At 32.6% G+C, this 12,391-nt stretch overlaps 1 protein-coding gene across 2 annotated transcripts in view; it reads left to right on the plus strand.

The window, feature by feature from the left end:
- The window catches only part of LOC134725393 (protein sidekick-2-like), a 33,738-nt gene that overhangs the window by 5,366 nt on the left and 15,981 nt on the right, over positions 1 to 12,391 (plus strand). For both annotated transcript variants that reach the window (XM_063589187.1, XM_063589186.1), the window contains exons 6-19: positions 278 to 428; positions 833 to 960; positions 1,823 to 1,939; positions 5,296 to 5,466; positions 5,955 to 6,233; positions 6,754 to 6,906; positions 7,375 to 7,566; positions 8,062 to 8,676; positions 9,066 to 9,164; positions 9,616 to 9,807; positions 10,028 to 10,398; positions 10,794 to 11,019; positions 11,407 to 11,522; positions 11,902 to 12,091. In XM_063589187.1, the coding sequence (XP_063445257.1) occupies positions 278 to 428; positions 833 to 960; positions 1,823 to 1,939; positions 5,296 to 5,466; positions 5,955 to 6,233; positions 6,754 to 6,906; positions 7,375 to 7,566; positions 8,062 to 8,676; positions 9,066 to 9,164; positions 9,616 to 9,807; positions 10,028 to 10,398; positions 10,794 to 11,019; positions 11,407 to 11,522; positions 11,902 to 12,091 (3,000 nt within the window). The remainder of the gene's footprint in view (positions 1 to 277; positions 429 to 832; positions 961 to 1,822; positions 1,940 to 5,295; positions 5,467 to 5,954; positions 6,234 to 6,753; positions 6,907 to 7,374; positions 7,567 to 8,061; positions 8,677 to 9,065; positions 9,165 to 9,615; positions 9,808 to 10,027; positions 10,399 to 10,793; positions 11,020 to 11,406; positions 11,523 to 11,901; positions 12,092 to 12,391) is intronic.

The raw sequence follows: 12,391 nt of genomic DNA on the forward strand, positions 1-12,391 counted from the left end.
AAAAGCTTGAACATGTACAGGATACAGAAAACTTTGGTGATCTGAAAGAGTTCAGAATAGTAATGAAATGCTACAGAAAAAGAAAGTCATAAATAAAAGATATTTGGTCATTGGATTTGTAGAAAAATTGTACATATCGCTTTCTTAGATTTTGCCTTCAACTCTTATCTTAATTGACAAGATAACCCGTTTTTATGTTAATCCTCTAAAATGGATGGAATAATGTTCAAAATTGTTGATATAAATTTATAAGGAGAGCGTTTGTTTAAATTTTCAGAAGCTCCTTTGATCACATCACAGATACTAAGCCAGTACCTCAGAGACTTTGGACAATCAATACAAGTTGACTGTCAGGCAACAGGGAACCCATCTCCTACAATCACCTGGTACTTCAATGCAGTACCAGTATCTTCTGTTCAAAACAGCAGGTAAACTCATTATGTAAAACAATTCTGGTTATTAATTAGGAAATGTTCAAGTGAGCATTCATTCTATACTTGATAAAATAACACTAAATAAAGCTTGTGTATTTTTAGTGATGTCAAGAAAGCTTGAACATAAACATTTGAAAGCCAGGAACATGCCAAAGTGTAGAAATGTTAGAAGCTATAAGACTGAAAAGGACCTAAGAATAATATTGTCAACTTTGCCTTAGAGAGTTGGAACCATAGTTTCTTATTTCTTATTCAATTGTGATGATGCTTGTCATTCAACATTTATACTTGAGTTAAAAATCTAGGTGTGTGATGATTATTCTTTAGTTTGTTATATCATATCATAATATATGTAGATTAGTTATTGATACATTATAAGATAACTACATTTTTTTCAGATTAAGCGTAACTCAGGGTGGATCATTAAAAATAGAGAACTTAGAACTGAGTGATTCAGGAGTGTACCAGTGTTTTGCTTCCAACGCAGCAGGAGAAACTAAAGTATCAGCATGGATTAAAGTAGACCGTAAGTTTGAAGATTTTGCAAAACTGAGCATTTTAGTTGTTATTCCTACCAAGTTTGTTGCATTAACATATAGATTGAACATTGACTATTTTTACATTATTTATGTCTGATATTTATCTGCCAAGACTTGTAAAACCAACATATTGAATCAGGTCTTTAACTTGCTAACTCACATGGGAACAGTGAAGTATGTTGCCCTACTTAACCATTTTTTTTCTGTCTGAAAGCCCATCATTTTAGTAAGGAATGAGTAAATATCAATTTAAAGTTGTTAATCTTTCATTTGAATACATATTAGTTCCAAGACCTCTCAGAATCCATACAAGAAATTCACTGTATAGCCACGAAGACAGTTCATTTCTCAGTGAATCTGTGATGATCTTTAAATGAAATGACCATACTGCAATCCACTTAAAAAATACATTTGTTCAGTTTCATTCTTGCCATTTTGAATGTGATAGAATTCTAGGCTAGATTGAAAAACATTAATGAAAGTTTTTTTATGCCCCACCTACGATAGTAGAGGGGCATTGTGTTTTCTGGTCTGTACGTCCCTTCTTCCAGCTTCAGGTTAAAGTTTTTGGTCATGGTAGTTTTTGATGAAGTTGAAGTCCAATCAACTTGAAACTTAGTACACATGTTCCTTATGATATGAACTTTCTAATTTTAAGGCCAAATAAGAGTTTTGACCCCAATTTTATGGTCCACTGAACATAGAGAATGATAGTGGTAGTGGGGCATTCGTGAACTGTAGACACATTCTTGTTTTCAAGTAAAATATAATCTTGTACATAATTTCTAAGAGGTTGGATGAGTTTATGAAATTTTGAATTTAAAAATGAATGCTACATTTTGTTTACAGAATCACCACCAATGTTCATCTCCTCACCATTGAATCTGACATTAGTAGAAGGAGCAGACGCTAGATTTCCTTGTAAAGTTTCTGGAGCACCTAAACCTGTTGTTATATGGAAGAAAAGTATGTACATTGTTGTAACATTCTTATTTAATTAATGGCTAACTATTTGAGAACAACAAAAAAAGGCACATCATAATTTCACTTATTTGCTCATGTTAACATAAATCATAATTTTGTTGAATGTGTATTCCTTCATCACTACAATAACCACATACAGTGATCGGGAAGGACGTGCGCCTTGCGCCTATAGCGCATATTCACCAGAAATAGCGCATATAGTGACAAATGTAAGCGCCCACGTGGCGCATGATATTTTTCACATCGTTTCGAAACGTTAAGATATCGTCAAATAGATTTCCGATCGTGTTCCGTGCCGCCATGTGTGTGTACACAACTGTATAATGTTCCTCCAAACATAGGAGCACCTATATATTTTAGGACGTCTCGGGTGTTTTCCTATGATAATAGAACCATGCGGTTTAACGTCTCGGGTGTTTTCCTATGGTAAAAATAGAACCATGCGGTTTAACTGATAACCCAAAACGTAATTAACCATCATTCATGATATATTTTTTTATAAACAACTTTACATTTGTGAAATGGCTATTACAGACGAGATTTAACTTTAATAATAATCTTTTAATTTAGTTTAGCTTGCTAGTATTACGATTGAAAACCCCTGAAGCCTTTTTATGAATATATATTTTGTCTCCGTAAAAGGCGCTTAACTGTCCTTGTCATTTTTTGGTCTTTGGCTCGTTTTGACATTTTGTAAACATGACTTCAGCGAATTATTGTTTTGTTCTATCAATTAATGGTACTCTCTACTGTTATTCTTGTCATCTTGATGAAGTAATAATAATAACACAAGAAGTGCAGAGGACATTTCCTGAAATGTCCTCTAATACGGAACGTCTGGAATGAGTATGGTATCGACGAAGACCCAAATTTAATGTTAAAAAAACCATGAACATGAACAAGCCAAGGCAACAGTAACAGTTTAAACATTGTAAATAAAGGTTTATCTTTAATATTGTCCGTTTTGGAAGAAGTTATTGTATATTCAATGTTCATTGAAATTACAGAATCACAGGAACAATATTATTTAAAATCATGAAGGTAAACTTGTACCAACACCTCTTTTCCAAAACATGAGAAAATAATGATTTTTATACGACCGCAAATTTTGAAAAAATTTTCGTCGTATATTGCTATCACATTGGCGTCGTCGTCGTCGTCGTCGTCCGAATACTTTTAGTTTTCGCACTCTAACTTTAGTAAAAGTGAATATAAATCTATAAAATTTTATCACAAGGTTTATGACCACAAAAGGAAGGTTGGTATTGATTTTGGGAGTTTTGGTCCCAACATTTTAGGAATTAGGGGCCAAAAAGGGCCCAAATAAGCATTTTCTTGGTTTTCGCACTATAACTTTAGTTTAAGTTAATAGAAATCTATGAAATTTTGACACAAGGTTTATGACCACAAAAGAAAGGTTGGGATTGATTTTGGGAGTTTTAGTTTTAACAGTGTAGGAATTAGGGGCCAAAAAAGGGCCCAAATAAGCATTATTCTTGGATTTCGCACCATAACTTTAGTATAAGTAAATAGAAATCTATGAAATTTAAACACAAGGTTTATGACCATAAAAGGAAGGTTGGTAATGATTTTGGGAGTTTTGGTCCCAACAGTTTAGGAATAAGGGGCCCAAAGGGTCCAAAATTAAACTTTGTTTGATTTCATCAAAATTGAATAATTGGGGTTCTTTGATATGCCGAATCTAACTGTGTATGTAGATTTTTAACTTTTGGTCCCGTTTTCAAATTGGTCTACATTAAGGTCCAAAGGGTCCAAAATTAAACTTCGTTTGATTTTGACAAAAAATTAATCGGTTGGGTTCTTTGATATGCTGAATCTAAAAATGTACTTAGATTCTTGATTATCGGCCCAGTTTTCAAGTTGGTCCAAATCGGGGTCCAAAATTAAACTTTGTTTTATTGCATCAAAAATTGAATAAATGGGGTTCTTTGATATGCCAAATCTAACTGTGTATGTAGATTCCTCATTTTTGGTCTTATTTTCAAATTGGTCTACATTAAAGTCCAAAGGGTCCAAAATTAATCTTAGTTTGATTTTAACAAAAATTGAAATCTTGGGGTTCTTTGATATGCTGAATCCAAACATGTACTTAGATTTTTGATTATGGGCCCAGTTTTCAAGTTGGTCCAAATCAGGATCTAAAATTATATTAAGTTTTGTGCAATAGCAAGTCTTTTCAATTGCACAGTATTGCGCAATGGCAAGAAATATCTTATTGCAAAATATTGTGAAATAGCAATTTTGTTTTTAATTAGAGTTATCTTTCTTTGTCCAGAATAGTAAGCAAGAAATATCTAATTGTAAGAATTTTTCTATTTGGAGTTATCTTTCTTTGTCCAGAATCAACCTAAATCTTTGTTATATATACATTCACTTTTTACTACCAACTGATAAATTAAAATAATCTTTACCATTCAGTGATAACAAGCAGTTTTTTTACATCTTAACATTTTATGATGTATTTAAATGAGTAGTAATTGTTGCAAACTCCATTAGAAATTTTAATTGAGATTAGTTTTGGAATAAGGGAAAGGGGGATGTTATTAAAAAAATTGGGTTCAATTTTCTCATTTGAAATTTCATAAATAAAAAGAAAATTTCTTCAAACATTTTTTTGAGAGGAATAATATTCAACAGCATAGTGAATTGCTCTAAGAGAAAACAAAAATTTTAATTTCATTAGAACACATTCATTCTGTGTCAGAAACCTATGCTGTGTCAACTATTTAATCACAATCCAAATTTAGAGCTGAATCCAGCTTGAATGTTGTGTCCATACTTGCCCCAACCGTTCAGGGTTCAACCTCTGCGGTCGTATAAAGCTACGCCCTGCGGAGCATCTGGTTTAATTTTTTTTACAGAAGTCAATTTGAATGGCCCACTCATTTGACAACATGGCCCATTATTTTTTAAAATGGCCCATTGAATTTATTTTTGAGGGGCCCTGGGCCCATAGTGAAAAAAACCTTCCAGATCACTGCCACATAAACTGTTACTTACTGTGGATTCATTAATTTTCGTGGTTTGAGGAAAACTTACATATTTGTGGATATTTAATTTCGTGGTTTTAACAAAGTCTGCACTCATTCCTTTAGAAAATTTGTTATTCGTTGAACATTTGAATTCTTGATTCTCCTGTACCCACGAAATCCACGAAAATTGGTATCCAACGAATATAAAAGAATCCACAGTATATGACTTCTTTTTTGTCTGAAAATTATACTTTCCTTTCTCACAAACTCAGAATTTGTTAAATGCATTGTTATATCAATTTAAATGATTTGATGAATGAACAAGTTTATTTCCTATTCCCACAGAACTGGACAATGTAGAATCAGAAGTAACAACTGGTGGCAGGTATCAGATAAGTCCAACAACCAACGAGTTACTGATCATTACAACAGAGACCAGTGACTCAGCTTTATTCTCATGTAATGCTTCAAACAGCCAGGGGAGCATTTATGCTGAAGCTACCCTCAATGTTTATCGTAAGTAAATCTTCACAAAGTTCTGAAGGGGCTAAATATTATATTGAACATAGAAAGTCCATTGTTATTTTCGACTTTTTTTCCTTTTGAAAATGTCCTACAGATTTCTTTTTGTATTGTTTCATGATCTTCACAGAGCTCCATGCATGTATTGAAATCAGTTATTAACATCTAGTTGCAATATATCACACATATCAGGACAAGAACATGTTAATGTGATATAAATATGAACCTTGATTTCTACAGACTGACTTCAATTTAAACTTGCTATCTTAAAATGTAGGTCTGTGTGAAGACATGCCACCCTACTCAGACACCTACGTTTAATTGTGCTAAACACTCTTTGCATAGAAGCAGTAAATAATATTTTCACGTCTTTTAGATGGGATAAAGCAAATACTCTACCACAGAGGCATTTATATGAGTTGAAAGCAAACTTATTGACTATTTCAACATGAAGCAACTTACACATATTATTTACATTTCAGAGAGAACTCAAATAACCAAACCCCCACTAGCCATTACAGAAGTAGAGAAAGGATCTGTAGCCTCACTTCAGTGTGGAGTGTCACATGACGTCAATGTCAACATAACCTGGAAGTGGTATCAGGGTCAAGTTGAGCTCAATCCATCAGACAGAATAACAATAGAACAGGATGGCACATTGACAATCCTTAGTGTTTTTAGTGGTGACAATGGTGACTACAAATGTCAAGTCTTATCTGCAGGTGGTAATGATGAGAGGCCTACAAAACTGAAAGTTATAGGTTTGTATTATTTATATATATGTTCAGATATAAAGCCTTAAATACCAAGGCCAAAGGCATTTTCTTACAGTTTTTAGAAACAGTTTCCTTACAATTATTGAAGTTCTGTAAGAAAAAGGTTTCACATAATTGAGTCACCTATGCAAGCAAGCATAATTGATTTGGTATTAGATAAATGTATGCTTGTTTTATTAAAGCAGCTAACAAACATATTTTTATGGATTTTAATTTTTTTCACAAACTGTGATATGACACATTTTCATGGTTTAAAACAAGCTTGAACGATTTATATGTGGGGAGATCGAATTTTCACATATTGCAGTTTGATTTCCTAGCTTTTATTAAAGTTATTAACCACATTAACACTTGATATAAGTTCTATTTGAGAAATTTGTGAAATGGATGAAATTTGAAATAAACATATGGTTAAATCTCTGTTGAATGGATAGTTAGCTCAGATGTGTGACCTTCTGGTATATAAGATGATTATATCTTAAGATGTTTTTATTTTTATTTCCAGAATTACCTTTCATGCCTGTAATATTAAGTATAGCTGTGCCTCCTACTGCCCTGAAGAGTGCCAACATATCATTTTCTCCTGGTCCTAATGGTAACACACCAATAGAGAGGTTTATATTCCAGAAGAGAATGGTTACTTATTATCCTGATAAAGGTGGGTAGAAAAGTTATATGATGATATAATCACTGGAGACTTGTTCGTTAAATAATGAAATGTCCTTTATGAAATCATGTAAAGACATACTCGACTGTAAAAAAGCATTGCACATACAACTTTTGGTAAGATTAACTACAAATTAAGCATACTAAAAGAAAAAAATATCTGATTTGCATCCACATATCTGTATATTCCATTCTATTTCTTTTTTGGCTCAGGCTTTGACTCATATGTAGAGACTGTTGGTAAGATTGGAGATGAAGAAATGTTGCCATTTTTTGCTGTTGTCTCTTTTCATTCAAGCAGTTTGATGATCAAAAGTTGACATGACGGAAGTAATCCATGTGATTTTCTAGCTTATGACCCAATTAAATATGTTACAATATAGCATTATTATACATTTGTTTTTCTTGCATGTATTTGTGTGATAATCATTGTATTTTACTGAAGTGTTATCTTTTATAGGTGTAACTATGGGAGAAGATGAAGGCTGGGAGACATACCCACAAGATGTCGCTCCAAATGTCCGTTTCTTTGTCATGCCAAATCTACGACCTGCAAGATACTTTCAGTTTCGATTGAAGTCTGTTAACAAAGTAGGGGTCGGACCAGCAAGTGATGCTAAACCAAATATGCCATTACTTATGCCTGAACAGCGTTAGTATTAACTGAATTATAATTACTTGTTGATTGAATGGTATAACAAAATTACCTTGTCTGTCTGTCCATTTACCATGAACATTGTTGTAACTTTTTTTACATTTTACTCTGCTATGAAGTAAGAGATGATTTGATATTTAATCTGTAATGTTAAAATTGTTAGATGAACCCTGTAAGTAATGTTCAGATCTGTCAAATAGTCACTTCCTTTTTGAAGATACTTTCATGTACTTGAACACATATCTGTTATCTGATATTTCTCTTAAACAAGGTTTCAGCAAGAACATTAAAACTTTACAGTCCTGAATTATTTATCCACAGTAAAGATGGTAGGTACTTTATGAACTCAGAGGAAGAATTTTCCATGAAATAATATTGAGATAAATTGAAATGTAATTTAATATTATAAAAGCTATGATCATTCTGTTTTATATAGTTTAAATAAAAATTATACTTGAAATTTTTTTTATCAAGTATTTTTGTTTCTTTTAGCACCGGAAGCTGCACCAAGAGGATTTTATGGAAGCCCAAGATCAAATTCTTCTATAATGTTGAATTGGCAGGCCCCACCATCAGATACTTGGAATGGAGACTTAACAGGCTATAAGGTTAAATACCGATTAAAGGGATATACTAGCCCATTTTTAGAGAGGAACACAAATGCATGGCCAAGTACTTCTTTCGAATTGACAGGACTTATTGTATTTACAGAATATGAAATAAAGATAGCAGCCTATAATAACGAGGGTGTAGGCCTGTACAGTGATAGTATAAATGTCCGTACTAGAGAAGGTGTACCAGGAGTACCACCAACTGATGTAAACATATCATCTGTTAATTCAACAGCCATTAAAATTGTTTGGCTACCTCCAGATGCTTCAAAAATCAATGGTGTCAACTTGGGGTATATCATTTTAGCCAAAGGCCCAGGTAATATTGAAGAGAGGCTTACTGTTCCGCCTGATCCTACAGACCCCTATAATTTTCAGCAGGCATTCATGTACAATCTGAAGAAATTCACAGACTACACAATAACAGTTACATGTTACACAGGTCAGGGACCGGGACCTGCTAGTACTCCCATACAAATCAAGACTGAGGAGGATGGTAAGTATTTCATATTGCAAATCCTTTAAGGAATTCCCAGTTTAAGAATCTTGTATATTGCAAATCCTTTAGGGAATTCAAAGTTTTCCTGGTTAGACAAGTGCTGTTTTACAAAGGTGAAATTATCAGCAATATTTACCATAATTTTATCATAACTCAAGCGTCCCTTTAGTCATGCTTCAGTGTTTTACAATGTTTGATTTGAACAGACAATACATTAAAGACTTGTATGTTTGCATTTTACAGAGTTACGTATATGTAGTGTTAGATTTTTATTCTTTAGTTGTAAAAAAACTATTGCTTAGGAATTTCAATCTACAATCCATTAATTTAAGCTGGTAATGAAGTTATTGTGTCTGTTTTGTTTACAAATTTGTTTATTCTTTCAGTGCCTGATGAAGTAGTCCATCTGTCCTTCACAGATATTTTTGATACTTCTGTCAAAGTTATATGGCAGCATCCTGTTGAAATCAATGGTATACTCACAGGTGGGTATTCTCAGTTAAAAATTACTATGATAATTATATCATGTATATGTGTCAATGTATATTTGTTACGCTTACAGAAGACGCACTGGTCACTTTGTAATACAAACAATGTCATAATATCTGTTCCTGACTAAAAATCTTTTCACCAATTTATTTTGCATTCTCATCTGTACCTCTACAAGTTAAAATTCTTGTGGAACCTATTTTCAAATTATAAGGACTTTAAGATTTTGATTATTTTTGTGAAAAATGTTCAAAAAGTACTTAGTTGAAGGAGAGTAATGTAAGATGAACTATAAAAAGTGATTGTGGAGTAGAATCTAAAATGTGAGGAAAGTTAAATGCATTTTCCTCAGTATTAAGATACTTGTAACAGCAGCAATAGTTTAAAATTTAGGTTCTAAAAAAGCTAAAAAACATTATTAAATTATTTTTTAAAATTTTTATTTAGGTTATACATTATTATGGGAAAAGAAAAATCAGAATAAGACTTGTAAAGATATAAATCTGAGTAACACTACACTGACATATACTGTTAGAGATCTGGATCCTACGACTAAATATACCATCTATATCTATGGTAAAACAAGTAAAGGAGCTGGCAAGAATTCATCAGCTGACTTTGAATCTGGAGTGCCACCTGGTGAGTAAAATTATTAATATTTCTATTTTTTCTCAGTATGCATTAAAGTTATCATTTTGATCAAATATATGCCTCATTTCAAAACATCACAATTACCAAAACTTCTGGTAAAAAAGGATAAATTTATGTGATTAAAAGATGAGGGTGCTTTTCATTAGTTTAAATTTTGTTCTCATAATTTTAAGATTAACTTACAAATGTATATTGTTTTATTTTATAGAGAGACCAGGAGCACCATACAATCTAGGCATTTCAGACATTCAAGCACGGTCTACACTACTACAGTTTTTGCTAGGGTATGATGGGAAAACTTCCATTACATTGTGGAGAATCCACGGACAGATTGATAACAATGATACATGGGTACCAGTTTATGAAATCTCTGATCCAGATGCAAGGACAATACTGGTACCAAATCTGAGGCCATTTACTATGTATAGACTCCGCATTACAGCTGTAAACATTGTAGGACCTGGTAATTACAGTGTCCCTAGCCGACAGTTTCAGACTGCTCAAGCTCCTCCTAATGTACCTCCTGATAATGTTACTGTTCGTGCCATTAATTCCACTGCACTTAGGATAAGCTGGGCCGTAAGTATTGTTGATTTTATGTGCATTTCCTAGTTCCTACAGATATGTAATGAACTCAATAATTCATGGGTAACTACTATTGTACAAGGCTTTTAACTAATTTGATATGACAAATTATGTACTGTGGATTCATTAATTTTTGTGGGTAACAGTTTTCTTTGATTGAGAAAAACTTGAATCTTTCGTAAACATTTTCATGGTTTTTATCTAATTGCAACATATGACAAGGGTTTTAGTAGAGTATAGGGCAGTTTAGTATGCTACAATTTACTGTTAAACAAATCTCTGTATCTGTGACACAAAGCAACAACCTGAATCATGGTCGAATGATGCACATTCTGATTGTATAAATTTGATAAAACTTGTGTATATCTGTTCTATTATTCTTTCGACAGCCTCTTTCCCAGTTGAACTGGAATGGTTACCCTCGTGGTTATAGAATGATCTACAAACGTAAAGATGAAGTGAATACCCATGAGGTAGTACTAGACACAGACAGTGAGAGTTATACATTGGCCAAGTTAGAGGAATGGATGGAGTATGAGGTCAAGATGAATGCCTATAATGATGTAGGGTCCAGTCCCTTTAGTCCCATCAGTACAGAGAGGACCAGAGATGCAAGTAAGTAATTTTATATTCAATCAATTTGATTATATATGAGTAATTGGTATTGTATAAGGTTTTAAACATATTTAATATGCAGATCCTTTTAAAAGATTGACTAATAGGCAATTGTGTGATAATGTTTACAAGACATAAAGCATCTTAGTGAAATTGTATATATGACTACAGTGAAATCATTTAATTTCATGGGTAACAATTTTTCATGAATTAAGGATATTTGATTTCATGGTTTAGTCAATCTCTGCTTACAAATCCTATAGACAATTTTTAATTGGTATAACATTTTAATTCATGGTTTTCCTTTACTAACAAAACCCACAAAAATAACATCCAACAAATTATAATGAATCCACAGTATTCTATATTTAAAATTATCAATTACAGAACCGAGTCATGGTCCAGTTGGTGTAACAGCTGATGCAGTATCATCAAAAGCAATAAATGTTACATGGGGAGATGTACCATTGGATGATAGAAATGGTATTATACTGGGTTATAGGGTGAGTAGTCAATATATATATTGAAACATAAAAATGTATAAAATATTGTTACTCTCAAACAGAAAATTCAGGGAATTCACAGTTGCTATACACTTATTAGTTTTTAATTTTTAGGAATAAAGTTACATCTCATGAATGCATTAATGTTTGTTAGCCAGGAACATAGTGCTTGTGTGAAGTAATTATATTTGAAATAAATATTTAAATTTATGCAAATTACTTTTTTAGTAGTACGAAAATAAGTAAAATAAAATGATAGAAATTATTGTTGATAATTGAAAAATCATGTCTAGTGGTGCAAAAGATAATTACCACACTCTGCAAGTTCTGTCTAAATAGATCATACACATTGATAAGCTTTTTTATAATTTTTGTATAGGTTCTGTACAAGTCCTTATCAGAGAACATTAAAGACCAGTATGAAGATGTACCAGGCAATGAAACATATTATGTACTGCTAACTAACTTGAGAAAGTATGTGGAATACCAGGTACAAGTGTTAGCTTACACCAGAATGGGAGATGGTGTCCTCAGTGAGAATGTACTCAGTGTACAGACAGATGAAGATGGTAAGATGATGGATTGATTATGATCTGTGTATAATTTAATTTTGGATGTAACACCTCTTCTGATTGGTTTACGTTGTTACGTTATCAGCTAGTAGACCTAACTTTGTCCTGTGACCAGGACGTTATCAATTTTATCCGGTTTAAGAAAGCACTGTGTTAATGCACTCGACCTGATTACAACACCTACAGTGATTTGAGCCTCAGTCAGAATTGATTATCTTTATATTCAATACATTAAGGTCAAGAAAGATTTATGGACAATTTGGCAGTAACTAATGCATAAACCATGATAGTATTTTA

This window comes from Mytilus trossulus, chromosome 7, assembly GCF_036588685.1.
Source record: "Mytilus trossulus isolate FHL-02 chromosome 7, PNRI_Mtr1.1.1.hap1, whole genome shotgun sequence".
Classification (NCBI taxonomy): domain Eukaryota; kingdom Metazoa; phylum Mollusca; class Bivalvia; order Mytilida; family Mytilidae; genus Mytilus; species Mytilus trossulus.